Genomic DNA, 27,581 nt, shown 5'->3' on the forward strand with positions numbered 1-27,581 from the left:
GGGCAGAACTTCTGTGCGCGGTGCCAGTGGCTCCTGACCACTCCTGACTACTGGGAGGGGTGGGTACCCTAGCCAGATGTTTCCTTAACACTCGGGAGTCGAGTGGAAAGGCCCTGACCCCATCCCGGTGCTGGCCTTCAGCAGCCAGTCAGCAGCCCCTGCAGTAAACTGAGTGAGACGTGCCCCCGCCAGGCGCCTTTTGGGAAAGGCCTGTGGAGTTAGGTTCCTCTAGCCGGGGGCTGTTGTGTGGATGGAGCATGTGCTTTTCCCCGAGCCCATCTTTATCGGTTGCTGCCATCTCTGGCTTAGATCCAGTCTACAGATGTATGTAGTCCTTTGGGGGTTAGGTTTGACAGGATTGAGTTTTATTTCCTCTCGTTTTTACTGGAAGCCTCACCATTAGTGGGTGAAATTGACTCGAATATTTACTATTTGGATTGAGGGTTAGAGCGAGCACCTTGACAACAGAAGGCCAGGCAGACATTTCCCGGGGATACTGGGCCTGGAAGCAAACACGCCTTGTTCTCTTGTTGACCTCATTGACCCCAGGTTCCCTTGTTAAAACTGCAGACCTACTCCCGGCCAGGTGCCCATTTACCCACTGATCGATCCTTGAGGCTGTGCCCTCTGGGGCACGCACATGGCAGGGCCCACCGCCATGCGACTGAGCTCAGTGTTGGCTCTGCTGCGACCAGCACTGCCCCTCATCCTAGGGCTGTCTCTGGGGTGCAGCCTGAGCCTCTTGCGGGTTTCCTGGATCCAGGGTGAGGGAGAAGATCCCTGTGTAGTGGCTGTGGGGGAACCAGGAGGGCCACAGAATCTAGACTCAGGAACTCAGCTTGACCAAAGTGATGAAGACTTCAAACCCCGGATTGTCCCCTACTACAGGGATCCCAACAAGCCCTACAAGAAGGTGCTCAGGTGAGAGTTATGTGTGTGCATAGTCCCCAGACCCCAGTTTAGGGTTGCTCCAAGTCCTTGCCTCTGCCTTCACTGGTAATCATTGTAGGCTCCTTGAAGTAATTCTTTACCTTGTTATCCATCAGGGTTTGGTCCAATTTCTTCCTCCTCCTCAGGTCTGAGAAAGCCTCACCCATTGGTGTTAAATTAGGGGTTGGATGTTCTTCAACAGGGCAGGAATTGCATCTAACCCATCTCATCCAGCCTTGGTTGACCTCTCCCCAAATCAGTCCCAGTGTCGGCCACTCAGTGGATGCTCACTCCAGTAGCTCATTAATATGGATGAGGAGGTCTGTCCCTTGTCTTTTCTCAACTCCAGCTCACTAATTCCTAGGGGGACGTATGTGCTGGACACACTGAGTTCCTAAAGACTAGGGAGTTGACCCTTGGCCTGCTGGTCTCCCTACAGGACTCGGTACATCCAGACAGAGCTGGGCTCTCGCGAGCGGTTGCTGGTGGCTGTCCTGACCTCCCGGGCCACACTGTCCACTCTGGCTGTGGCTGTGAACCGCACGGTGGCTCACCACTTCCCTCGGTTACTCTACTTCACTGGGCAGCGAGGGGCCCGGACTCCGGCAGGGATGCAGGTGGTATCCCACGGGGACGAACGGCCAGCCTGGCTCATGTCCGAGACCCTGCGCCATCTTCACACACACTTTGGGGCCGACTACGACTGGTTCTTCGTCATGCAGGATGACACGTATGTGCAGGCCCCCCGCCTGGCAGCCCTGGCCGGCCACCTCAGTATCAACCAAGACCTGTACCTGGGCCGGACGGAGGAGTTCATCGGCGCAGGCGAGCAGGCCCGGTACTGCCACGGGGGCTTTGGCTACCTGTTGTCACGGAGCCTCCTGCTTCGACTGTGGCCGCATCTGGATGGCTGCCGAGGAGACATCCTCAGCGCCCGTCCCGATGAGTGGCTCGGCCGCTGCCTCATTGACTCTCTGGGCATCGGCTGTGTCTCACAGCACCAGGTGACAGCCCTTTCAAGTTAAGCCCGGTCCCCGACAAGTTAGTAGTGACCGAGTGATTGGCCTCGAGGCTAGGTGCTGCTGGCACTTTCCCAGCAGCACCTTGGGGCTGTCGTTGTGCCTTTTCCAGCCCCAATCACCCCTCTAGCTCTCCCTTGCTCACCTCTGACAGTCTTAGATCCCTAGGGCCATCAAAAGTGGCGTCTTGTCAGGGACCCTCTGAGCAAGCCAGAAAGGTGCCCCTTACCAGTCCTCCCACCTGGCCCCTTGCCTTCCGCCCCGTCCCCAACACTGGCACAGTCACCAATGATCTGGGAGTGTCCTAGAGATGGCCACTCTCCTGGAGGGGTAAGGTAGCCCAGGAACCTCCCTTTTGGTTGGTGAAGAGGGGACGATGCCAGAGGGGCCCCTCGTCCCAGACCAGAGTATTGGGAGTATTTGCTGGCTTCCGGCTTTCATTCTTCTGAGGAACAGTGGGGTTCTTTGCCAGGGGCGGGGGCTAGGGCATCCTTAGTTGCCTAGCTAGCACTCTCTTTTCCAAAATCCGTTGGTGAGAGTAAGGCTGAGGTTGAGGGGACACCAGAATGAGCTCCTGTGCCCTCCCTGCTTCTGCGGCTGTGGCAGTAGTAGGTGTGAATGCTGAGCGTGGTCGAGGGTGGTCGGGCCGGGCAGCCCTCCCTGTGTGGCATTGATTGGTCTCATTGGTCCTCTAGGGGCAGCAGTATCGCTCGTTTGAACTGGCCAAAAATAGGGACCCTGAGAAGGAGGGGAGCTCGGCTTTCCTGAGTGCTTTTGCGGTGCACCCCGTCTCCGAGGGAACCCTCATGTACCGGCTCCACAAGCGCTTCAGTGCCCTGGAGCTGGAACGAGCGTACAGTGAAATAGAACAGCTGCAGGTGAGCCTGGGACCGGGGTTGGGGGTCAGAGGGAGCTTCAGGCATCCAGGCTCATGATGCGTGGGAGGGGAGGCTGGGCGAGGGAGGAGGAGGCTGACCATACCCCGATTTAAAATGACTCCAGGGAGAAGGGGCTCTGGGGGGTCCAGGTCAGTCAGAAGATAATCAAAGCTGGCATGACTTGGATGCACTTGAAAGGGTTTGCAGGTGAGCTCTGAGGATCGGGCTTGGTAGAGTGCTTAGATAGAATAGTGGTTGTGTGTTTTTTGGGGGGGGGGTTGGGTTTTTTTTTGAGTTTTATATAAGTTAAGTGAATTAAAGTTTGTTTGTTTTTAACATCTTTATTGGAGTCTAAGAATAGTGTTTTTTTAATTTTTGAATTTTTTGGCCCCCCTGCGCAGCTCGCAGGATCCTAGTTCCCCGAGCAGGGACCAAACCTGTGCCCCCTGCAGTGGGAGCTCGGAGTCTTAACCACCAGGGAAGTCCTGACAGAATAGTTTTAATTCCTCTCCAGCAAGGAGGCAAAAACCTAGAAGTCCCTGAACCTCCAGCACCGCCCTTAGAAGGTCCAAGGGCAGAAGGTAGAGGCACTCTCTGCTTGACCGCGGGGGTTGTCTGAGGTGGGGTACAGGTGAAAACAAAGGGCTCTCTATGAAGAGAGAGCGAGTGCTTTGAGGATGGAAGAGAAAGACTGCCCAGCTGTAGACTTCAGGGTGCTGTAACCTCCACGGAAGCACGTTTCCCACTGCCTCCTCCTCACAGCAGCTGTGAAAGGCGGCTGTGATCCGTATGCCACTGCACCTCCCCGATCAAAGAATGTAAAGTACAGGGAAGTAAGCGATGAGCCTCACTGAGTGCTCCTGGGGTCAGGGCAGACCTCAGGCCCCCGGACGCCGGAGTGGGGTGGGGTCCTGACTACCTAGCAGGGCACTAACTGGGCGTCCCTCCCACCCAGGCTCAGATCCGGAACCTGACCGTGCTGACCCCTGAGGGGGAGGCAGGCCTGAGCTGGCCCATTGGGCTCCCGGCCCCTTTTACACCGCACTCTCGTTTTGAGGTGCTGGGCTGGGACTACTTCACAGAGCAGCACACCTTCTCCTGTGCAGACGGGGCCCCCAAGTGCCCACTGCAAGGGGCTAGCAGGGCAGATGTGGGAGACGCCGTGGAGACTGCTTTGGAGCAGCTGAATCGGCGCTATCAGCCCCGCCTGCGCTTCCAGAAGCAGCGGCTGCTCAACGGCTACCGGCGCTTTGATCCAGCGCGGGGCATGGAGTACACCCTGGACCTGCTGCTGGAAGCCGTGACGCAGCGCGGGCACCGGCGGGCCCTGGCCCACAGGGTCAGCCTGCTGCGGCCCCTGAGCCGGGTGGAGATCCTCCCCATGCCCTACGTCACCGAGGCCACCCGCGTGCAGCTCGTGCTGCCGCTGCTGGTGGCCGAAGCCGCCGCGGCCCCTGCGTTCCTGGAGGCCTTTGCAGCCGGTGTCCTGGAGCCGCGCGAGCATGCCTTGCTCACCCTGTTGCTGGTCTACGGGCCGCGGGAAGGGGGCCGAGGGGCCCCGGACCCGTTTCTTGGGGTGAAGGCTGCAGCGGCTGAGTTGGAACGACGGTACCCTGGGACGAGGCTGGCCTGGCTCGCTGTGCGCGCGGAGGCCCCTTCCCAGGTGCGGCTCCTGGACGTGGTCTCCAAGAAGCACCCCGTGGACACGCTCTTCTTCCTCACCACCGTGTGGACCAGGCCCGGGCCCGAAGTCCTCAACCGCTGCCGCATGAACGCCATCTCCGGCTGGCAGGCCTTCTTCCCGGTCCACTTCCAGGAGTTCAGCCCCGCCCTGGCACCACAGAGATCTCCCCAAGGGCCCCCGGGGGCCGGCCCCGACCCCCCGTCCCCTCCTGGCGCTGAGCCTGCCCGGGGGGCCCCTGTTGGGGGCAGGTTTGACCGACAGGCTTCCGCAGAGGGCTGCTTCTACAACGCCGACTACCTGGCGGCCCGAGCCCGGCTGGCCGGTGAACTGGCAGGCCAGGAAGAGGAGGAAGCCCTGGAGGGGCTGGAGGTGATGGATGTTTTCCTCCGGTTCTCAGGGCTCCACCTTTTCCGGGCCGTGGAGCCAGGGCTGGTGCAGAAGTTCTCCGTGCGTGACTGCAGCCCTCGGCTCAGCGAGGAGCTCTACCACCGCTGCCGCCTCAGCAACCTGGAGGGGCTGGGGGGCCGTGCGCAGCTCGCCATGGCTCTGTTTGAGCAGGAGCAGGCCAACAGCACCTAGCGCGGCCCGGGGCCCTGCGCCTCCACTTAGAGCCCTTCGGCCTTAGCCCCGGCAAGCCCGGGCAACGTGGATGGACAGATGGAGGGCTTGTTGCTGTATTTCTGAATAAGAAAATGTCATTAAAAGTGTCTTCTGCCGAACTGTTTTTAGGTCTAGGGAAAATGGAGTAAGAAGACTCGGAGGGAGGGGGTGGGGGTTTCCCAGAGGGACCCACGCCCTCCCCTTCCTCCTCCCTCCCCAGTTACCAATGACCACACAGCTGTTATCAGGTGAACACCTTTAATCCAGTCCCTGCCTCACCCGTGAGGCGGCGTAGGGCGCAGGGCAGGGCCTGAGGCCCCGACGGTGCTCGGTGCCCCGGCGGTGCTCGCGCGCAGGGCTCCTAGGTGTTGCGTACAACCAGGGACTGCTCCAGCTCCTGCCGGCGCTGCTGGATCTGCAGAGCGAGAGCAGGAGCAGGTTACTGTGCTGCTGGTGAGTGACAGGCCCCCGCCCGCCCTGGAGGAGCAGCCGGGAGCAGGGAAGGCTCCCCAGTGACCACGGCGAGGGGGAGGGTGGAGCGGCTGCGGGGCCCTTCACACCTTGCAATAGAAGTAGCGGCTGACGGCTTCCTGGGACCAGGGCTGGTGGTAGAACTCAGCCCGGCGCTCCTCCTCAGGGTTGCCTGCCACATCTGTCATCACCTGGGAGGGAGCAGTGGGGTCAGCCCTGAGCCCGGACCCCCTCCAGCCCCTGTGAACAACGTTTACTGTCTTCCCGATGTGCTTGTCTTCCATCCAGTGCTCCCCGAGTCCCCTTCACCTTGAGGTCCCGGCTCTGGGAGCGGAGGAGGTCTTGGATGTAGCCTTTGGGGTCTCTGGAGAAGCTTAGCATGAAGTCCCTCTGGATCTTGAGCTGGTTTATGGACTCAATCGTCTCGTGGATCTACAGGTAGAAAGACAGAGGCTTTCACCTGGCCGTGCTGATGTGTGAGAGGAAGGGAAAGTGGGGGCGGTACGGGGGCGGGGAAGGGGTTTGCTGCTGTTCCTTTGAAGGGCAATCCCTCGGGTCCTGATGCCGAGGCCGTCCCAGGGAAAGGGGACGGGCGGAGCTCCGGGTAGCGAGGGAAGGGCCGCCTCCCCTTCCTCCCTCCATAGGCCCCCGTCCTCGTCTGTTCTGTCTGTGCTCGTGTCCCTTTGGGTTACCGTCCCCCTCCAGCTCCGGGTCCGGCCCCACCTTACTGTCCAGGGCGCTGATCTCCTGCTGGTTGGCCGTGGACAGGAGGAAGCTGCTCATCTGCCCTTTCAGCGGCTCCTCGACCTCCACGTCAATGTCATAGCACGCCGTCTTCTTCTGGTCCGACGGGTCCACGCTGCCAGGGGAGTCCAGCCCTTGGCGTCCGTGCCGCCCCCACAGAGGCCAAGGGCGCTGGGGCCCGAAGCAGAGGGGAGGGGCGGCGTGGGAGGGGAGGCAGAGGGAGGGGCAGGGAGGGCAGGACCACCACCAGGGAGAGTCCCTGTTCTGAGGAGCAGCGGGGGGGCCTCACCTGATGACGTGGTTGATGACAATGGGGTCGGGGGGCAATAGCAGAGCTGTGAGGCGCTGGGGAATCTCAGAAAACTTCAGCCGGGGACAATCAAAAATCTGAAGTGGGAGAGAGAGATCGCTCTTCTGTGCTTGAAAGAGCACAGTTTCCGTCCTGAAAAGGCCACGAGAAGCCAGCGCTCACGGGGCTGGGGCCAGGTGGGCTGCGAGCAGAGGAACGCTGCCGGGGAGGGGCGTGCAGCGCGTGGGGGAGAGCACGGGCCCTGGGTCGGCCGGCCCGGGTGGGAGTCCTGCTTCCACCGCGCACTGTGCAGCCCTGAGCAACTTACTTAACAGCTCGGCCTCAGTTTCTTCATCTCTGGAAAGGGGATGGTAATGGTATCTATCTCAAGAGGTTAGAATTAAATGAGTCCGTTACACGTAAAGTGCTTGGGACAGTGCTCGGCACGTGGTAAGCGCTCAATAAATATCGACTGTTGTTTTTACTACTCAGGTCTACCTGTTGTATTTATTTAAAAATTATTATTAAAAAATATTATTAATAATCTCTAGTTTGGTAGAACTCTTGTCAAATCACTTCCACAGCAATTTGATTTTCCTAACTGCCCGGTGGGCTAGACGGGACAGGTACTGTTATCACCCTGTTGTAAAGATAAGGAACAAGGCTCAAAATAGCTAAGTAATCTACCCAGAGTCTAGACCCAGGACTAGAACTCGGGGATCCTAATTCCAAGTGACAAGAATGTGTTCCCCAAAGCTGTTGGCCTCCTGGGGTTCCAGATCTTCCTCACCTGGGGTGGCTAAGATGGGTGGGCCACCGCACAGAGCTGTGCCATGGCAGAGCCTGGACCGGAACCCTGGTCTCTGGCTCCGAGACCGCTTCAGACGGAGTCGAGAAGGGAGTGGGGGGTGTCACCTTAGTAGGAGCACCTCCCCTACCGGTAACTCTGCCTGCTCCCAGGGGCCCCGGGCTCGGGGGAGAGGGTACCTGCTGGAAATACTTGTCCCCGTTGATGTATTCCTTGTCGTGCGAGTCCTGCAGCCTGTTGGTCTTCACGTACTGCCACAGGGCCTGGACGATGGCTGAGCGGCTCTGTGTGTGCAACCCCAGCAGGCGGGCCAGGCGGGGATCCAGTTTGAACTGGGGAGGCTGGGAAAAGGTGACCATGAAAATTAGGTAGAAGAGAGAGAGTGGAAAGAGCTCAGGGCCCGGCGGCTTGGGCCTCGGCGGCGGGGATGCGGTGCCCGGGCTCCTTGGAAACATGCTCTGGAGAGGGCGGGGTAGGGAGAACGGGATCTCTCAGGATGCGCACCTTTGAGGCCGAGGCCCGCCCCGTCTAGGAGAAAGGGCATGGGGGCCTGAGGGCCTCGTGTGGTGTCTGGGGGGCGAGGCACACCTGGTAGTCCAGCATGAGGAGCAGCGTGCAGCGCACACTCAGGTCCCCCGGCCTCTTCACCTGGAACCCGTCCGTCTCCTGCGTGGTGGGCGTCCGGTGCCACTGTCCAGGGGATAAGAGCCGGCTCACCTCACAGCCCCAACCAAGCTGGTGGGGCTAGAGCCCTGGTGGCGGGGCCTCCCTCATCCAAACCTGTGCAGCTGACGGGACTGCGGGCTGTGGAAGCGGGGCAGGTTCAAGGGCAGAAGGGGTCTGGGTCTTACCTCCACTAGGTGGTTGTCAGGGCCGTAAAGGTCTTTGTCCAGCTCAATGACCAAACTCTTGAAGAAGGAAGAAAACTTCCGCTTCTGCTTGCTGGGCTGTGGGAGAGGAGCGGACCGTGGGGGCGGAACAGGGACCGTCGGGGCAGAATGAGTTGGGAGCGGGGACGGGGTGGGGGGCTGGTCGGGCAGGGCAGCACAGTCAGAAGCAGGCCTCCGGCCAGACGTCTCTCTAGACCACCCCCGCCCCCGGCCAGGGCTGACGTCCTCGTCCTGAGTGCTGCTAGTCTAGTACTGTCCTCAGCTCGGCCCCATACCCACCCCAGGACACCTGGAGAGACCTGGGCCAGGACGTACGTCATCCAGGAGCTTCCCCTCCACCCGCAGCTCCCAGGAGGCAATGCTGCCGTCAGAATCCTCAGCATCGGGCTTCGCAGGGTTAAAAGTGTTGGAGATATAAAGACGCAGCTTCCGCTTTTGCTGTAGAAATAAAGAGTGTAGTACAGGGCCAAGCCCCGGGGTGAGCCCGCTTCTCCATTCTGGGGATAGGACTTAGCCCCCTCTTCCTGCCCCCGAGCCAAGGCACCTTCATTGGCCTCTTCAGAGCCTCCTGGATGTCCACCCGCTTCCGCATGATGGTTTGATCCAGTTTCCTCTCAAAGGCCAGGAGGTCCATGTAAGCCTGGGACTCTGGGACCAGCTCCCGGATCTGGAAGAGGAGGAACAAGGCCGGGAACCAGGGGCTCAGCCAGCCTTGCAGGTGGAATGTGCATGCGTCATGTGGTCCCAGGACACAAAGAGCGTGGCGGGGAGCTGGCCAGGAGGTTCAGGGCGTGGAACTCTGAGGGCAGGAGCGAGAGCTCTCCCCAGGACTCTGAAGCCAGCAATAAAGGCCTTGACGTGTGGGGATAAAAACTGCTGCTCCCACTAGGGAGAAGCAGGGCATCTCATCACTAGGGGCGGCCGGAGCACCCAGGGAGCCCAGCAAGCGCTAGGGCTTCACCTCCTCGTCTTGTCCTCTCCCTTGTCACACGGCCTCTGCGTTTCCCTTGGGTGTCTGCAAAGTGGAGAGGACGGACCCTGGCGTCCCTGGGACAGGTGATGTCGCTGCCTGCCTCTCCCCTGGCTCATGGCTGCTCAACCATGCTACTCCTTAGCCAGCTCGGCCTGGGCCCTCTTACAAGCCTGGGCCTTCTGGCCAGCTTCTGCGCCCTGCACTGCCCCTGCCAGCCTGTGATCCCCGAGCTCTGTCTCCTCTTTGTCCCACGCCTTTACGTCTTCAGACCGTTGGAATTCAACCCACTGCACCCCAGACCCAGTATCCCAACCCTACGGCTCTGCTGCTTCCCTCCGCCCCACCCCCTCCCTCTGGCCTGGGGAGCCTCACTTCTTAATTAGCTTTTTGAACAAAAAGTGAAAGTGACTGTGATGCTGAAGCGCAGCTCCTGAGGGGGATGGGGAAGAGGCACGGGGTGGCGGGGAGGGGGGAAGGAGGGCGGAGCAGCAAAGGGTGGGGGGTGGGCTGGGGGCTGCTGTGAAAGGCACTCACCCTTTGAGGGAGGATTTTGTCAGCCATCTTCCTCCTCTTGGCACTGTACATTTTTTAAAGAAAAAACCAGGTTACCATGGCGACAGATCTGGGAGTAACGAGGCCACCTGCTAAATTATCCCGACATCTCAGCCCGCCTGGCTGGGGTTCCCACAGCCCGCTCGTCTGCCTGCCCAAGGGGCTAGGATGCTGGTGTGTGGCCCTGGCGCTCTGTCCTCTCGGGGGAGGGAGCAGAGGTGACCCCGTCCTTTCTCCAGCCTGGGAGCCCCTTTCTGCTCCACCACATCCTCAGGGCCATCGAAATGAGACTTAGAAGGGGCTGGGGGTAGGGAGCTGCAGAAGCCTCTGAGGAAAGCTGGGAAGGGGGGAGGACAGAGGAGAGGGGGGATGGATTCTGAGGACTCTCTTTCTCTGCTAAGCAGGGTGCACAGTCCAAGGTGGCCTGAGCTCAAAGGGAGGGGAGCTGACCCCCCTGGCCCATCCCTGGAGCAGGAAGTGATGGTGTGAAGCTGGTGAGGACTTGCACCCCTGCCACCCTGGGCTTGGAAGGGGACACTGATGGGCGGGGGTGCTCATGCTCTTGGGCCACCTGACAGCAGGGTCCAGGGGCACACCCATAGGTATCCAGAGAGAGTGGATAGGACCTTCTCCTGAGGGGTGTGGCTGTGGCTGGACCTGGGGTAGCAGCTGGGACTTGGACTCGATCCACTAGCTGCTTCTGACTCCCAAAAGCACCCCAGAAAATCCATGGCAAGTAGAAATTAGAACCCAGTCTAGAGGATGGCTGCATACTGCCCCCTTGTGGTGTTCTCAACCACTGCCCCCTCTCTGTCCAAAAATCTGTTCTAAGGCTAGGCAAGCAGTTTTCATTAAAGGTCTGATTTGTTTTGAAGAAATTATCTATGTGAAACTCTCCATTTATACAAGATAAATCAGGGACTCTTTACTGTATAAAAGGATGACTCACTTTGCAAAAGAATTCATCATGGGATTCCTATAAATGGTGAATTTTCCTTGCTATGTAAAAAATATTTAATAATGCGGTAAAATCCATATTGCACCTTTTATAAGACTCCATCTGGTGTGCAAAGGGAAACATGTGTGTTTGGCTAAATAGTGAAACCCAGAGGGGTATCTCTCTTGCCAGGCACCAGCAGGGGCTTTTGGGGTGCCACCAGCTGGCTCAGACAAGTAAATAGGCTGGCCCTTGATGGTTTGGGCGCAGACCTGATCCAGAGGACAGATTATGGCAACTCTTCCACATTTGATTGATAAAGAATCACCTGAGAGCACAATGGGGCAGCGACTGGCCACCCACGGGGCAAATCCCCAGGCTCCGCCCCCCTGGCCAGAGATTCAGATTAAGAAGATCTGGAGTGCGGCTTTTAAACAGCCAAGCCAGCGGGTTCCGAGGAAGGCACCCTGGACCACCACACTAAGAAACACAGTCTAAAGCTCTGACCTCAGTCCCAGTGCCAGCCCGCCTGCACCCCAAAGACTGAAGCATCACCCAGAACCTGGGGACTGGGGTGGAGAGAGGGACAGGGCAGGTGACAAGGAGAAGGGCGCGACGGCCGCAGCCTGTCTCTACGGTGGGCACACAAAGGAACCAGACCAGTGCCCCCTCAGCCCGCCTCCCGGGAGGGCATCCCACCCAGGACGCCTGTTCCCTGCTGGTCGTTCTCCTCCCGCTTCCAATCCCGCTCCTCGCCCACCCCGTCCCTGAGGGTCCTGCGTCCGCCCCCTCTGCTCTGGGCCCCTCTTACCTGCGGCTCCGCGCGGGGGCGGTGGGCACCGGCTGGCCCTGGCTCTGGGCCTGGCTCTGGCCGGGCGGGGGCGCTGCTCGCTTGCGGGCGGGCTCCATGCCCGCGGGGGCCAGGCCGGGTCGCACGGCAGGGCTGCCCATGTACGGGGAGCCCGGGGGTCCCATGGGCGCCCCCTGGTGGGGCATCCGGGCTCCAGACGGCATCCCGGGGCGCTGGGGAGGCGGGGGGTGAAGCAGACACAGGCGTCCGCCGGTCAGACCAGGGCCCCTGTTCCAGGCGCGGCGAGCTGCGTCTCTCCCATCCCAAGCCCCCGGCCCGTGACCCTGCTGCCGACGGCTCGAGCGAGGGGTGGGCGGGGGCGCCGGAACCGCGCGGCTTTGGCGGAGGGGGGCTTTGCGTCTCGCTGCAGGAAGCTAACTGAAGCCAGGCAACCGCACAGGGTACTGCCAGCCTCGGATTTGCGGAAGGTGCCGCGAAAATGAATATTAATGGCGCCTTTCAACCTTTTTAAAGGATGTTCACATCCACATGCTCCTCTGCAAGACAGTCGGAGCGGGCCTTTCTCTCCCCACTTGACAGATGAGGCAACCGCGGCTCAAGGAGAAAAGCAACCTAGCCAAGGTCATGCAGCTCCTCCAGGCGAAGGCAGCGCTGAGCGGCCGTTTCCTGAGGGGCTTTTTGCTCTCTGCTGCTTCGTTTAGTTTAGGGGCTGGGCTCCCTGCTCGGACTTCTGGTGCCCCTCTTCCCAGTCCCTGCTTCCCAGTCCATTTCCTGGGCTGTCCTGCCTTGAACTCACCCTTCCCATTTCAACCCACTCATCTCTCTGGGCCCCTGCCTTTGACCCCTCAGCCCTGATCCCCACCCCCTTCCTCTGATTCCAAGCCTCCCCAGGCAGGGGCTTTGCTGATGTAGCCCATCCCCATAATTTGCTCTCAAGGTGAAGGCTGGAGGCAACCTGAGGGACTGAGGTCAGACCTCACCAGGATTCTCCGACGGGGGGTGGGGGGAGGCTCAACTGGAGATGGAGGGTCCAGAGGGCTTGGGTAGGTCAAAAGCAGCAGCATTTCCTCTTATATCCATCTCTCCCTGCCCGTCCACCCGAATCACCAGAGATGGTCCCATCCTCCAGACCGCCTCTACTCTCCACCCTGCCCCAGTGAGGTCAGAACTCTGGGTTCGCAGGGGGCCACGGAGAGGGAGATGAGGCAGGTGTACTCCTTTGCCACTCCCCCGGTGCTCAGCCGGGATGTAGATGACATCAAATGTATCGAGTGAAGTGGTCCACAGACTTTTAAAACCTCACGTGTCCAGATTCCAGAAGAGGGGTTGGGGAGGGTCTGAGGGGCTGTCAAGTGGAGGGTGGGTGGGATGGGGACTGGAGAGCAGGAAGGAGATTTAGGGGGTGACGGTTGCAGACCTGTGCCCCTGACACCATTCGAGCACCATCCACTTCACCCCCAGGAGTGCAGCTGCTCCCAGGACCGGGGAGGACCAGAGCCCTAACCCCGAGCTTGGTGGATCCCTTCTAACTGCCGACCTCCCTCCGGTCCCTCCTGCCCCGCGCTATGTCTCACCCTAACCCCCAGCCAGCCAGCTGTCTCTGCCCATCGCCTCCGCGGTGAAACCTGCCTGTCCATGTGTCTGCCTCCCCTGCCCCACCTGACCCTGTCACTCACACCTCCAGGGTGGCAGCCCAGAATGGAGCCCACGCCGGCCATTCCCCACCAGCACAGATGGGCCACTGGGAGTGGGGCAGTGGGGCTCCCAGCCACCCAAGAACTGAAGCTCTAAGTTGGCCAAATAACAAATCCATGTGTATAGTCCCTCTCCCTCCTACATGGGCCTTTTAAAAGGGACTCCCCAGGCAGCAGGCTTAGGACTGGTCACTAGGCTGACTGACATGGAAGTTAGCCCAGAGAGCCCGGTGGCTGGAGGACAGCTGCCCCGGGGAAGCCCCTTTCCCCATCAGATGCTCTCCCACTTAACAAGGCCAGTGGCACTCACTGATCTGCTGAAGAGGCCCTGAGAGGGAGACTTCCAGAGCCCCCAGAGGGCTGTGCCAGCCACCAGGGATCGGCGACCCACACGAAGGGCCAAAATTCTAGGGACTCTGGCCTCTTTTGCTGAGAACGTGCCTTCCTTGGGGTCAGAACCAAACGTGGCTACTGTAAACCTGACTGCCTCCTCTATATCGGGCTCCAGCACCAGCACCCATCCCAAGTCCTGGAGCCCCTGCCTCTCCTATTCCACAGCCCTTCCAACCTATTCCCATCCTCTCAGGTCCCCTGGGCTCCCTCAGGCTCCCGGTGGGCCTTCCAAGCTTGCCTGTGGCAGGACGGTGCTGCCCGGCCCCTTTGGTCTCTAGGCCTCACGTCCCTGACTCCAGCCCTTCCTTCACACCTTTGAGGCATTAGGGACATCAGCTTCTGGTGGCTGAGTCTGCCGAGGGATCCTCAGACCCCTTAACTTGGGGTCTGTCCCTAGAGAGGGCCTCTCTCTGGCCTTGATGGCAGAGGCCGTCAGCAAAGCCCCAGAGTCTTCCTGCCGGGATGCAGAGGTTGTTCAGCCCTAGGGCTTCCGGCTCACAGTGCCTACAGGGTCACCTGCTCCTTGCTCCTGAGACACAGAGAAACACTGTCCCAACGGATTAACAGACAGCCCAGCCCAGCGATGCCGTGTCCCCCACCCCCACCCCCAGGGCAGGGGTAACACCTGGGCCCACAAGGAAAAGAACGGAAGACAGCACGTCGGGTACCTAGGGGAGCCCCCACTTGGGGGGTACAGTCCCCAAGTCCCACCCCCAGCCCCTGACAGGAACCCCTGCAAACGCCTCCCCTCCCCGCCCGGGCACCCATCCCCGGCCAACCGCCTGACGACGTGTTCGGGTGCCAGGGCGCCGGCACAGTCCTGGGGCTGGGCCGCGGGCCGTGGCGCTCCCGCTAGAGGGGTGGGAGAGCGGGAGCCCCCCTCCCGGCCCCTCCCGACCATCCCTCCATTCAGCCCGAGCCAGCTCGCTCTCCCTCCCCCGCTAACTTTCCCCCACTCACCACCCCATGGACCAGAAACTCAAAAAGTTTGCTTTTCGTGGCTTTGCGCGCCCCTCCGGCAACTTCGTCCGCGGCCATCGGGGTGGGCTCAGCGGCTCCTCTCACTCTCTCTCTCTCTCTTCCTCTTTCTTTCCCTTTTCTGCCTTTTTTTTTTTTCCTCCAACTCTCCCCTCTGAGTCCTGCTGGGCTCTCTCACACTTCTACTCGAGCGGAGTGGGGAGGGGGCCCCTTCAGGGCTGCCCTGACGGCCCACGGCCCACGCCGCCGCCGCCCGCCCGCCGCCCGCCCGCCGCCGCCGCCGCCGCCGCCGCCGCCGCCGCGGCTGCAGCATTCCTGCACTGATAAGACAGAAATAGTCCGGCGGCCCGGGGTCTGCCTGTTGACTCGGCGGGGACAGAAGAGCCTGCCTTTCCAACCCTCGCTGGCCAAACAGCGCAGATAAGCGGCGAGGCACGCCGGCCAGCCTGGCTCCCGGGCGCTGGGCAGCGGCACTGCAGCCCGAGGCCGCCCGAGGGCCGCGGGGAGGCGGCGCGGGGAGGGGACGCGAGGGGAGGTGGCCGGGGGCTCGCCGGCCCCCCGGCCTCTCGCCGCAAATAGTTTCTCGGTTAGGGAACTCGCCGGCAGGGCCAGGCAGGGAACAGTCAGTTCCAACTTTGCCCCCAAGTGGCTCCTGCTGCATTTCTGAGGCCCTTTCCCCAGAGACCTGGCAGGCCAAGTAGGGAAACATTCGCTGGAAGGAATCCGGGGGGAGCCGGAGCCCGGACGAGGCCTTTCTCCTGCACCGGGGCGGCAGGCGTGGGTGTGCCCCGGGAGGCGGGGTGCCCCTGCGTCCACAGATGTGTGCGCCCTTGTCTCACCCGCCGTGTGTGTCTGCACCCTCGTGTGGGCACGGCTCGGGGCTGTGGGTGTGGATGTTTACGTGCGTGCACACACAAATGCCTCCTCTGTGTGCCTCCCTCCACGAGAGCCTCCGGTGCGCGCGCGTGCGCGCGTGTGCGTGTGTGGCGGGACACGGTCTGTGTCTCCCAGCCCTGTGTGAGTCTATTTCGGGGCATGTGAGTCTTTGTTTCTGTGTGAGAGAGTGAGGGCAGTAGGGGAGGTATTTCGGAAACAGGGAGGTGGATCAGGCTCGTGAGAACAGGAAGAGAAGCTGTGGGGGCAGGCCGGGAGCCGGCGTGGACGGCGGGGGGTGGGGGGGTGGGGGGGTGGGGAGAGGGAGGTGAGCAGGACCCGAAGGTTCTGGGGTCGGGGGTGGGGTAGGGGACCCTGAGGAGCTGAGGCGCTGGGTATGGGAGGGCCGGCCTCAAGACCCCAGAGAAAGCAGGGGTAGCGGTGGGGCTACAGGGGAGCCTCAGAAGGGGTGGTGTGGAGGGAGCTGGCAGTCCCTGGGGCGAAGGAGGGAGAGGATACAGGAGGGGCAAATCCTGAGATTCCCCAGGCCAGGAGCCCTGGCCCCGCCCATGCCCCCAAGGCCACACCCCTCTCTCCTCCTTCTGGAGGAAGAGCCCCAGGGCTTCGGGACAGAGTGGGTCAAGTTTATGGGCCTCCTGGGGTTGTAATGTCAGTATCCAGGTGAGGATGGGGCAGTGCCTGGGGGAATTTGTTGGGAAATTTATTTGAAGTTAGATACTGAAGACCCAGCATTACCCTGGGGCGGGGTGCAGTGGGGTGGTCCTGACCCTCAACCCTTCAGAACGCCTTCAGAGGTCAGGACAAAGAGCCTAGGGAGTGTACTGGCTTGGGAGTCTTTTTTGCCTGCAGCCTGATTTCCTTGGGCCCCCCTGTGCTTCTGGTTGTCACCGTCCATTTAAGTGCCCACTGTCAATCCCCTGAAAGGCTAGAGAGGGCATGGGGTCCACGATGCCCCTCCTCTACCACCAGCTTAGCAGAGGACCTAGAGATCCCCTTCCTACTACATCTTTACCCAGGCTTACCCCCCCTAGACCCACACTCTCAGAGACTGGGCCCTGCTGGGGTCAGAATGGGTGGGTGTTTGCCATAGGCCATGAAGGTGGCTGCTGGTAACCTGGGGAGCTAACCTCTCCAGTCTCTCCGCTAAATTCCAAAGCCCCTTGCTCATTCCCATTCCCAAGCCTCTGCTCCTGCTGTTCTTTTGCCTGGAATCCCCATGCTGCTCCTCCGCCTGTCCTAAGCACATTCATTCTTTAAAGCCCGGCTTGGGCCCCACCTCCTCCAGGAAGCCTTCCCTGGTCCCACTCCTGTGCACAGATCTTTCTGTTCTCTGAATGCCCACTGCCATCTACCATGGCCATGAACTGGCACTTTACTAATGTCTCACGTTCCCTGCGTTTCATGTGTGTTATGTTTGGTTTTCCAAATAGGCTGCAGCCCCCTGAAGTCTGAGGCTGGTGTTAAGTGCCACTCTCCCTCCGTGCCTGCACACAGGGACTGGACATGACCAATGCCTGCTAACACTTGCAACCACCCAAAGCTCAGTGGCCCAGTGGACAGAGCTCATACTCTGCCACTTACCTGAAGCTGTGCCTCACCATGGGCACCCCGCCCCCCTGTGGGTGCTTCTAGCATGGACATGTGACACCTTGGAGGTTCTGGGGGACAGGGGCAGGGGCAGACACCTCTAGGCTTTATGTAAAGCTCCGAGGTCTCAACTCTTGGAGAGGCCTTTTGGGAAAAGAAGACAGCAGAGGTGGATCAGCACAGTGGGAACACCAAGCATTTGTGAGGGGGCTGGTCTTGGTGGTGGAGAAGATTGCAGGAGGTGGTTAGGCCAACGGATCTGGTGCCACCGAGGTGAGTATCGCTCAGGTCCATAGATAACAGCCTCCTGGGCCACCCCAGGATGAGGGCCTCGCCCTGCAGCCCCCTCTCTGGGAGACATCCTTACGCATACACAGGCAACAGATATATAGGGCATACCTGCCCCCAGGCACACACACCAATGCAAACCAATGCAAACACCAGAGGAACAAGGAGACACATGGATTTGCACACACAGGCACAACGTGATCACCAATGCAGCCCGCTCACAAGGCCTCAGCCAGCAGACACGTTGTGCATGCTGCTTTTACAGGGGCGACCCTAGGTGTGCGGACACCGGGGAGCCTTAAGACCAGAAAGCAGAGGTGCCAGTGAGGGTGTCCCGGGCCAGGACTCCCACCTCACAAAGGCCAGGCTCCCCAACGGCTCAGCCCCAGAAGGGCGCTCAGCAGTGCCACGCCGCCCGCCGGCTCCTGCGTCCTGCCGGGTGGGAAGGAGGCCCGGGGGAAGCCCCGATTCCAACAGGCAGGGGCCCTTCCTCCCGGCTCAACCCGGCCCTTAGGCTCGGCCGACCGGCCCAGGCCGCGCTCCGGGCAGGCCGTGCGCGTGTCCGGGCAGAGGGCGGCCGCCCGGAGCCGGAGTCCCCCCTGCCGTCCCCCCATCTCTCCTTCCCTCGCCGAAGCGCCACCAGCACCAAATGGCAAAGCGCCGCTCCCCGCGCAGGGAGAGATGCGCCGCGACCGGCGGGACGGGCTCGGCGGCCCCCCCCGACGCCCGAGCGGGCGGCGGCCGGGCGCTGGGGGGCTCGTCCGGGACCGCGGCCGCCCTCCCTCGCCCTCACCCGACCGGTAACCGGGCAGCGGCGGGAGCCGGGCCCGGGCATGCGCACTGCGGCCTCCCTCCCGGTGAAGGTCAGCCCAGGGCCTAGCTGCAGGACTCAAAGGCGGCGGGCGGGGCGGGGCGGGGCGGGGCGGGGGGGAGGCGGAGGAGGGATGCAGCGGAGAGACTTAACTCCTTCCCCGCAGGAGGATGGCCACCAAGGCTGGGGCCGGAGCCTGGAGTCCCACCCTCCCGCCTTCTGCGGAGGTCCCGCGGCGGGCACAGAGCTTAGGGGGAGGGAGGAGGAGGGAAGGAGGGGGAAGCGCGGGGGGGGGCGGGAGAATGGAAAGAAGGAGGCTAGAAGAGGAGGGAAGCCGGGAAGGGGAGAGGGAGGAAGGCGAGGGAGGAACAAAGGAAACCAGACTGAAGGGAGAGACCTCTTTCCTCCGCCTATATCCCCAGCAATGAAGCTTTCCTTAGTGGCATGAAATTACCGTCACAGACTCTGTGTGTGTGTGTGTGTGTGTGTGTGTGTGAGAGAGAGAGAGAGAGAGAGAGAGAGAGAGAGAGAGAGAGAGAGAGAGAGAGAGAGAGAGAATGAAGTGAGACCACCTGGAGCTTTCAGGCTGAGGACCCCTGATTTCTGTGTCTGGTCCATCCCTAAACCCAGCCAGCCCCCACTTTCTCCTCTGGTCACTAAACCCCAGGGCATGCCAGGAGGCCCAGAGGCAGCTCTGATCCAGCCTACCTGCCTGGTCCAAGTCCCAGGCCCCCAGAGAACCCTGGCTAGACCTTAGGGCTGGGTGAAGGGGAGTCTGCACCTCAGGCCCACCTCCAGCGAGGGGCTTCCTCCAGCCAGCAGACAGGACATCCGCAGACAGGACCGCGGCGTTGTGGCACAGTCCTCCCCCTCCTCCTGGCTACCCCCACTGCTCTTCTCAGGCCAGAGCAGCGCTGGTCACCTCCCTCCTTGTGTGAGAATGTTTCTGTGCCCAGGACATCTTCTGCTACTATCAAGGGGGCTGTCTGTCTCTGTGTCACTTCATCTTTCTGTGTCAGTTTTGCAAACACGAACAAGAGAGACAAATATGATAGAAAGAAGCAAAAAAAGAAAAAGTAGGATGCCAAAACCATCGTGTGACCTTGGGCAAGTCACTGTACCTCCCTGTCCCCCAGGGAGTGAAGCACTGGGCCTCTGGGGCCCAGAGGGAAGGCCCATTTTGGATTCACAGCCAGTTTTCTCTCACTCCCCTCAGAGTCACCATTAATCAGGTGGTCCCATGTAGCAAAAAACGAGCCACACTGGCTTGGACCCCCTTCTGGTGAGGATGGGGTCGGTCTGAAGGGGGGTGTTTATATGGAATACTGATGGGTGCTATAACTGCCCCAGCTGGCTGCCACAGCCCAGGGGCTGGAACATAGGGTGAGGCTCTGCCTGGAGGGGGGCGGCAGGTAGGTGTCCCACAGAACTATCCTTGCTCCCCACCCATCCTCCTCTGGAGCAACAGTGGCCTGTCTGGCTAGATTCAGGGCAAAAGCAAGAGGGATCCGATGCCTCAGAATCCTCAGGACTCCAAGCAGAGGCGAGCCTCTTCCTCTCTTCTGGGAGCATAGGTGCCTACCTCGCTCCACCGGCCTGGGGAGACCCACCCATCCCCATACACCCCCTGTGGGGCTGCAGCCATCCCTCCTGCCCTGCTTGTGCCCCGGGGCTCCCAGACCCCAGCCAGCCTCTCTCTTGGCAGATAGGAGCCCCATCCCACTGCCTCTGATTCCTCTCCTATTTCTCCCACAGCTCAGTGCCCCCTCCTGACCAGTGCCAGGATAACCTCCTGGTGGTCAGCATCCCAGTCCTCCCCCCAGGAAGCTTCTGAGGCCTCTGCTACTGCTCTGACCAGGTGGCCAGAGGGATTTCTGGGAACCACTACATTCTGAGGTCTGGGATGTCACCTGAGTGAAGAAAACTGAATACACAAAAAAGATTCATATATACACTACCAAACGTAAAATAGATAGCTAGTGGGAAGCAGCCACATAGCACAGGGAGATCAGCTCAGTGCTTTGTGTCCACCTAGAGGGGTGAGATAGGGAGGGTGGGAGGGAGACGCAAGAGGGCGGGGATATGGGGATATATGGATACGTATAGCTGATTCACTTTGTTACACAGCAGAAACTAACACAACAATGTACAGCAATTATTCTCCAATAAAGATGTTAAAAAATAAAAAGATTCATCTGCATTGCCTTAAAGATTTTCTGGGGGGAATTAAGCCAAGTGGAAGTGGGCAGTGGAACGTACAGATGAAACATCCACGGAAGCCACACGCGGGCCTGGTCTCCCCATGTCTTAAACTTCATTAGGAGGCAAAGGTGAGCCCTGCTCACAGGGTCTGAAAGGGCACTTTCTACTCTGCCCGCTCCCCTCCTGATGCTGCCTCTCTGCCCTGGCAGCCCCTGGGGGCGCCCGCCTTCCTGTCACCATGACCTTGTTCCCACTGCATCAGGCGCCATGGAAAGCCCCAGACTCCTCTCAACTCCCACAACCCCAGCTCCACAGGGCTCTGGGAGCCCCTCTTCCGCTGCCATCTCCCACTGAGCCCTTCCCCTGTGGTCTGTCGGAAGGAGAATCTCCAATACACTCGGCTACTTCTGTGAACATCCCTTTTGCCTTCTTGTGATGTAGCTGGGCTCCCCGCTGAGTAACCCCCCCAAACCCTCCATGTGGGGGGCAGTGGTCTTCCCAGAGTCCCCACTGCCACTGGCCTCAAGGTGGGGTAGGGACCCTCCTTGCCCCTCACTGCTGCTTCCAGACCCCTGGCTTTGCATCTTACCCCCAGGTACGGCGCCTTCTAGCTCCTGGCTCACGGTCACTCCTCTGTCACCGCTGACCTCTTCCCACTGCTCTCCTGGATCCTCATGGACAGCCCCTCCCATAGCCCGGGGCTCTGGGTTCCTCGGCCGCCTCTCCTCCAGCGACCCTCCACCCTCCCTCGGTCACTCACACCAGCGTCACCTCTTGGACCCTGTCATTCCAGTACCTGCGGCCCCCCCCCAATCTCAGTCCTAAGCTCCCCACTCTCGGACCACCATCTCCTTTTTGTCCAGCCCCCTGACCCCCAAAGCCTGTGACGCCACTGGAACCGCTGGTCTGTCTCTTTGACCTGCACCCCTCATCACAACCACACCGCCCTGACATATACTCTTTTTCCTTTTTTTTTTTTTTTTGCGGTACGCGGGCCTCTCACCGCTGCGGCCTCTCCCGCTGCGGAGCACAGGCTCCGGACGTGCAGGCTCAGCGGCCATGGCTCACGGGCCCAGCCGCTCCGCGGCATGTGGGATCTTCCCGGACCGGGGCACGAACCCGCGTCTCCTGCATCAGCAGGCGGACTCTCAACCACTGCGCCACCAGGGAAGCCCTCTTTTTCATTTTTAGTTATGGTAAAACATACATAACGTAAAATTTACCATTTTAACCTCCTTTGCATATACTCTTGACTCTCTTACTTGACTCTCTTACTTAAGAGTTAAACTCGGCTTCACCAACTCCTCCCCTGCACCCCAGGACCTGAATGTGGCTGGAGAGACGCACCACCGCCCTAACCTGGTCTCACTGTCATTTCCAGAGCTTGGACTTCAACTGGCCTCATCCTGCCCTGCTGTCCCTCTTTCCCTAGACCATTCAGGTCCTTTCCCGCTCCCACTCCCCTATGTGAGTTTTCCACATCTTCTCCCTCCTCCAACCTCCAACTCCTCCTCCCCACCCCCTCACTCCCAGCTGATGCCCTTGCTTCCCACTTCCCTGAGAAAACAGAAGCTTCTGAAGAACTTCCAGAGGTTCCCACCACATCCTCCCGCCTCCTGGCAACTCTCTTGCCTGGTTCCTACAGCTGAGTTATCTGTGCTCCGATCGAAAGCCGGCCATCCCCGTACGTGTGAGTTCCTGTCCCCCCAGCACACTTGAGGCCGTTGCTCCAGCAATTCTCCCCCGCACCATCACGTCATCAGCTTAGCTCTCTTTATTGCATTGCTCCCATCAGCACGCTAAAGCACTGTCACCTTCCCTGTCTGAGAACCACTCACATAACCTGCTTATCCCACTGGTTACTGTCCATTTGCAATAAAATTTCTCAGAAGGGTTGTCTACGTTTGCTGTCTCGGTTCTCCGTGAATTCCAGTCCCCCCAGGCACACATCTCACAGCTCCACTGAAAACGCTGCCGTCTGGCCACCGCTGATGACCCCACATCGCCAAGTGCAACCGTCAGTCCTCGGGCATCACCTTGCTTCTCCAGCCTCAGCATCCCACACAGTTGATCACTCTCTCCTCTTTTAAATACTCTCTTCCCTTTGCTCGTAAGACACTGCCCTCTCCTGGTTTTCCTCCTGCCTCCCTGGCCGCTCCTTCTCAGTCTCCTTGGCTGTCTGGCCCTCTTTCCCTCTCAGGGTGGGGTGCCCCAGGGCCAGTCCTTGGTCCTCTTCACTGCTCTACAATCATTCTTTGGAGATTTCATCCATCCCCCAATCTCAGAGTTTTAAATGCCTTCTATATGTTGACAACTCCCATTTTCCTCCAGCCCATTTTCTCTCCCAATCCTTGGACTCATGTATCCAGTTGTCTGCTCACATACTGTCGATTCCACCTGGACCCTGGATAGGATATGCCCACAGTGAAACTCCTGCTCTCCCACCTCAAACTTGGCTCACTACCCACGGTCCTCACTCTCCTTCCAACCGCTCAGGCCCGTGACCTTGGCACCAGCCTGGGATCCTGTCTTTTCCTCACATCCACATCCAATCAGAAAGCAAGTCCTGTTGGTTCTGGATCCAGAATCCAACCCCTTCTCACTCCTCCACTGCTACCACCCTGGTCCAATCCATCAATAATGAACAGCTTTGCTTCCAACCTGGCCCCCAGCCCTCTATTCTCAACACGCAACCAGAACGGTCCCCTTTTAGGAAGGGGAGTCAGATGGCGTCACTTCCGCTCGAAACCCTCCCAAGGCTCCCCCCCAATCTCGCTGCCAGTGAGGGTCAGGTCGTGCAGGTCCCCGGACCCAGTCCCATGCCACACTCTGCCCCCTCTGTGTCCTCACCCCCTGCATCTCCGTCACTCTTCTCTCTGCTCCAGCCTTTAGGGCTTGGAGCCTGCTGTTCCCTCTGCCAGGAATGCTCTTCCTCCAGCTAACTGTCGCCTCCCTGAAGTCTTTGTTCCAATGTCCTCTTCTCAGTGGGGCACTCTCTGTCCACCCTATTAGAAGTCACCACCTGCCCCTCCCCTGCCAGCTCTTTGTCTCTTTCATTCTGCTGGGTTTCCTTCCCGTCCTGCACACCTTCCTCCATTCTTTATAACCTACTTATTATGTTTAGCGTTCACTCCTCTCTCCCCCGTTAGAATGTAAGCGCCCCAAAGGCTGGGATTTTTATGCCTTGTTCATGGATAAGTCCCAAGGAGAGACCCCAATATCTCAAAGGTGTGGGTAAAGAGAACCCACTCCGAGTCTACTCAGGATTGCCGGCGTGCTTCCAAACGCTGGGTGATGTTACAATCCGGGCTCATGTTTCGTGGGATTAATAACATCATCTCAGATGTGGGAGTCTGCTGTTGAACAAGCACTTTCACACACATCAACCTGTCTAACTGACAGAGACCCTACCAGGTGGGGGCTGGGATCCCCCTTCTAAAGATAAGGAAGAAGAGGCCCCAAGGACCCGTGTGACCTGCCAGAAGTCGCTGTGCTGTTACAGGCTGGGGCTGGGGCTGCAGAACGGGTCTCCCGAACTCAAGGTCCCTGGCTTCTCTCCTTCATCTCAATTTGCCTCTCTGATGGCCCCTCACGGAGTGCCTGCCTGCTGGGGATAGACACACACACACACACACACACACACACACACGCACGTGTGCCCCTCCACCTTCCCCAAACACCTGCTTTTTAAAGAAGGAAATCAAGATCCCCAAAGGCCTGCGCATTTAAGCTGAATTACCTTCAATTATCTTTTAAAATACACTCCCCAAAATCTCAGGCAGATTGTTTCAAACACTGGGAATATAAATTCTACAAAATTTGCCATCGAGGTATCTAAAATAAATGTCAATGCGTTGGAGGAAGTTGCATTATTTCCTATGTAAGAATTACCTTTTAGCCAAACAAATGAAACCCAGTTAAACTCTGAACAAGCCCCTGGCTCCTCGCTCCTGTGGGCGGATCAGCGGGCCGCTCACGGGCTTCTCCTGGCTGGACAGATGGACACACATGCGTGTGTCCGTGGAACTCCTGGGTAGGATCCACGCACACGGATTGCCAAGTTGGCACGCCGCCCTGTCCTCCAGGAGCCACCGCAGGTACTTCCTTTGGGAACACGTGGTTACCTGCCCACAGGCCATGGGCAGCCCCAGTGCCACCTCGTCCTGCCTTCCTGGCACCACGCGATGGCCATAGGTCTGGAGAACTCAGAGGGCCCGCCCTGGCCTAAGAAGGGTAGGAGAAATGATCCAAGCAAAAAGCAAAAGTCTCCGTCGATGCGCAGAGGGCCCCAGGCTTCTCGTCGAGAGGAGAGGTCTGTGAGGGCTGCTTGTGATCAAGCATTTCATGGTCAAAGCCCGGCTCGGCGCCCCCCATGTCCCCACACAGCACACCCTGGAAGTCTCCGGGGCTCAAACAGCTGTGGTGACAACCAGGAGGCCTCGTGAAGACTCACCATGGAGCAGGAGGAGGACGAGACGGAGTGGGGTGGTCTCAGGCCCTGGACCTGCTTGGTGTACCACTCCTGGCTTCTGCAAGCCTTTGTAACAAGGCCAGCTGGTGTCCCTCACCCTGACCTGTATAATGAATCCCCTCCAGGTAGCCCGTCCGCCTGCCCTGACCCCGTGCTCTTGTTCCCAGATCTGGGCACTTGCCTTGGCCACTGCAAGCTAGTCTGTCCTGGGCCAGGGCTGTGACAACGGGGCCTTACTGCCCTGTCCGTTGCTCTGGTTCTTCTGGGGTCCTGTCCTCCCCCAGGCCCTGAACCCACTGCCCTCCCTGGGTAGGGTCTCTGTAGGCTCCATGGTGTGATGGCTCTGAGCTTGTACTCAAGAACAGGGCTTCTCATGCCCGGCACTGTTGACATTTTGGGGCTGGATAATTCTTTTTTTGGCTGTGCCGCGCGGCACATGGGATCTTAGTTCCCCGACCAGGGATCGACCCCAAGTCCCCTGCATTGGAAGCACGGAGTCTTAGCCACTGGACCACCAGGGAAGTCCCGTGGATAATCCTTTATTGTGGGAGCCGTCTCGTGTATCGAATGATGCTAGGAATATCTCTAGCCTCTATCCAGTAAATTCTACCAGCACATTCCTCTCCCCATCTCTTGGCATTGTCTTTTGTCCCTGGAGGGTGAAACTGCCCAGGGTTGAGAACCACTGCTCTAGAGCCAGACAGTCTTGGGACATCATGCCTGGTGCAGCCTGTGAGTGATCATAACCTTGCACAAGTCACCGCCAGCCTCATTTTTCGTGTCTGCAAGACACAGAGCCCTTCACCTGACTCACAGGTGGATGTGAGGATTAAAGGGAGGTCGTATAAGGACTTCCCTGGCGGTCCAGTGGTTAAGACTCCGCGCTTCCACTGCAGAGGGCACGGGTTCGATCCCTGGTGGGGGAACTGAGATCCCGCATGCCACAAGGCGCGGCCAAAAAAGGAAAAGAAGTGTATGTGCAGACTTCAGCACAGCGTCTGGCACAGAGTAAACACTTAACGAATCGTCTGCTATTACTAGCTTCTGATGCTAAGCCTGCCAGACCCGGGGGCCTCAGCCCCGCTGCTCTGCCTTACCTCTGGGTCCTGCTGCCCACCAAGCCCCAGCTAGGGCACTAGTGAATCCAGGAGCCCTCAGAGCCCTTCACCTGCGGGCTGTCCCAAATGCCATGGAGGGTACCCGTGAGGGGTTGGCCAGGTGATTATTCATAGTGGCCAGTCATGGACGCTCAGGGAGCCAAAGAGGAGCCTGGGTTCTACCCAAACCACTGGAAGCTTCCTTGAGCAGAGAACGGCCATTAGTACCCAGCGTGGGTCTTACATGAGAAGCCTGTGTAGAAACTTGGTTAGGGGAGGGGCCACAGGAAAGGAGGGGAGGGGCGACATCGAGAAGCCACCACCTCTACTGGAGGGAAATCCAGGAAGAATTCATAAGGCCGCTCGCCGGGCCCAGGGAAGCCGAGGTTTGGGAGCTGCCGATCGAGGCGCCTGAAGGAAAAGCGGGGTCTCCTCCCCGCGCCCGTCCCCTCCTGCGTGGCCGTCTTGTACGAAGTGCCGCCGGTTCACACAGCGGACACAGTCACAGCCCTTGGGACTCTGAGTCTGAGGACCGAATGGGGACTGACGGGGCTTAGGGCGTGGACAGGGTGGGAAACTGAGCAGGTCACGTCAGCTCCTGCCCCGGGATGGCCACAGCTGCGGCCCGAGGTAGAAGAGTGGAGGACCGGCGTGCCCCCGGCCAGAGCTCCGGGCTTCGTTATGGGAAAGCGAGGCCAACGCCCCTGCCGGCTACCTCCTCCGAGGGACTGTGGGTTGGTGGGGGCGCCGTGGCGGCGGTGAAGCAGCCAGCAGCTGCAGCCATGCCCCAGGGTGACGGTGGGATCGCTGAGTTTCCGGGAGCTGCGCCCGAACTGTGGCGGAGGCGTTGGGGCGCCGGGGCTGAGCAGCAGTGGCCGAGCTGCCCGCCGAGCCAGGGCGCACTGCCTGCCTGCGTATCTGTGGGAACAGAGGTGCCGGAGGCCTCCCTCCGGCTCCTCGCGTTCCCACGTGCGGAAAGCTAGAGCCAGGTGTGGAGCTGGTGTCCCGGCAGCCAAGGGGCCCGAGGGAGTCCGCGATGGCAGCAAGCCAAATTGTCCCTCGGGGCCTTGGCTCTTCCTGTGGTGGCTGTGACCCGGGGTCACCTCCTGGAGGTTCCGGCCACCTAGAGCGCAGTCTTCCCCCTCCTCATAAGACGTGACTCCAAATTCTGAAGGCAGCTCTCTAAGTCCCTCTGTCATGGGAGAACGGTGTGTCCCCTCCAGCCCCCATCATCCCCAATTCATTTGTTGGAGTCCTAACCCCCAGTACTTCAGAATGCCATCTTATCCGGAGGGTCTTTAAGGAGGGGATCAAATTAAAATGAGGTGGGCCCCTAGGGTGACCCCAATCCCATATGACTGGTGTCATAAAACCGGGGAAGTTAGGACAGAGACAGACACACGCAAAGGGAAGACAATGTGAGGAGACACAGGCAGAAGACGGCCGTCTACAAGCCACGGAGGGAGGCCTGGAGCACAGCCTCCCCGCACAGCCCTCAGAGGGAGCCAACCCTGCCCACACCTTGATCTCCGGCTTCAGCCTCTGGAATTGTGAGAAAATACATTTCCACTGTTAAAGCC

The 27,581-nt window shown here is 59.7% G+C and overlaps 2 protein-coding genes across 5 annotated transcripts in view; one reads left to right on the forward strand and one right to left on the reverse strand.

Annotated features, from left to right (window-relative positions):
• Positions 1-640: 640 nt before the first annotated feature.
• CHPF2 (chondroitin polymerizing factor 2) lies at positions 641-5,224 on the forward strand (the record flags this gene model as incomplete). Of its 2 annotated transcripts, XM_079710968.1 has the most annotated exons (4): positions 641-921; positions 1,370-1,934; positions 2,645-2,827; positions 3,783-5,224. In XM_079710968.1, 4 exons carry the CDS (start codon positions 641-643, stop codon positions 5,088-5,090), a joined length of 2,337 nt encoding a protein of 778 aa, XP_079567094.1. In that variant the 3' UTR covers positions 5,091-5,224. The 2 variants fall into 2 exon arrangements, with proteins under 2 accessions (XP_079567094.1, XP_079567095.1); XM_079710969.1 differs by lacking the exon at positions 2,645-2,827 and having other exon boundaries at positions 659-921.
• A 137-nt stretch (positions 5,225-5,361) lies between these two features.
• Positions 5,362-27,581, reverse strand: part of SMARCD3 (SWI/SNF related BAF chromatin remodeling complex subunit D3) — a 31,544-nt gene continuing 9,324 nt past the window's right edge. Inside the window, exons 1-13 of one of the 3 annotated variants that reach the window (XM_079711972.1) lie at positions 14,634-14,883; positions 11,587-11,798; positions 9,821-9,863; positions 8,858-8,980; positions 8,629-8,751; positions 8,275-8,370; positions 8,012-8,113; positions 7,603-7,764; positions 6,616-6,713; positions 6,306-6,441; positions 5,892-6,014; positions 5,672-5,773; positions 5,362-5,526 (exon numbers count right to left, since the gene is read on the reverse strand). In XM_079711972.1, coding sequence (XP_079568098.1) covers positions 5,473-5,526; positions 5,672-5,773; positions 5,892-6,014; positions 6,306-6,441; positions 6,616-6,713; positions 7,603-7,764; positions 8,012-8,113; positions 8,275-8,370; positions 8,629-8,751; positions 8,858-8,980; positions 9,821-9,863; positions 11,587-11,798; positions 14,634-14,711 — 1,452 coding nt within the window. In that variant the 5' untranslated portion in view covers positions 14,712-14,883 and the 3' untranslated portion in view covers positions 5,362-5,472. Of the gene's footprint in view, positions 5,527-5,671; positions 5,774-5,891; positions 6,015-6,305; positions 6,442-6,615; positions 6,714-7,602; positions 7,765-8,011; positions 8,114-8,274; positions 8,371-8,628; positions 8,752-8,857; positions 8,981-9,820; positions 9,864-11,586; positions 11,799-14,633; positions 14,884-27,581 lie in introns of those variants that run through there. The other 2 variants (XM_079711973.1, XR_013811094.1) reach the window with 2 other exon arrangements.

This window comes from Hyperoodon ampullatus (assembly GCF_949752795.1).
Source record: "Hyperoodon ampullatus genome assembly, chromosome: 9".
Classification (NCBI taxonomy): Eukaryota; Metazoa; Chordata; class Mammalia; order Artiodactyla; family Ziphiidae; genus Hyperoodon; species Hyperoodon ampullatus.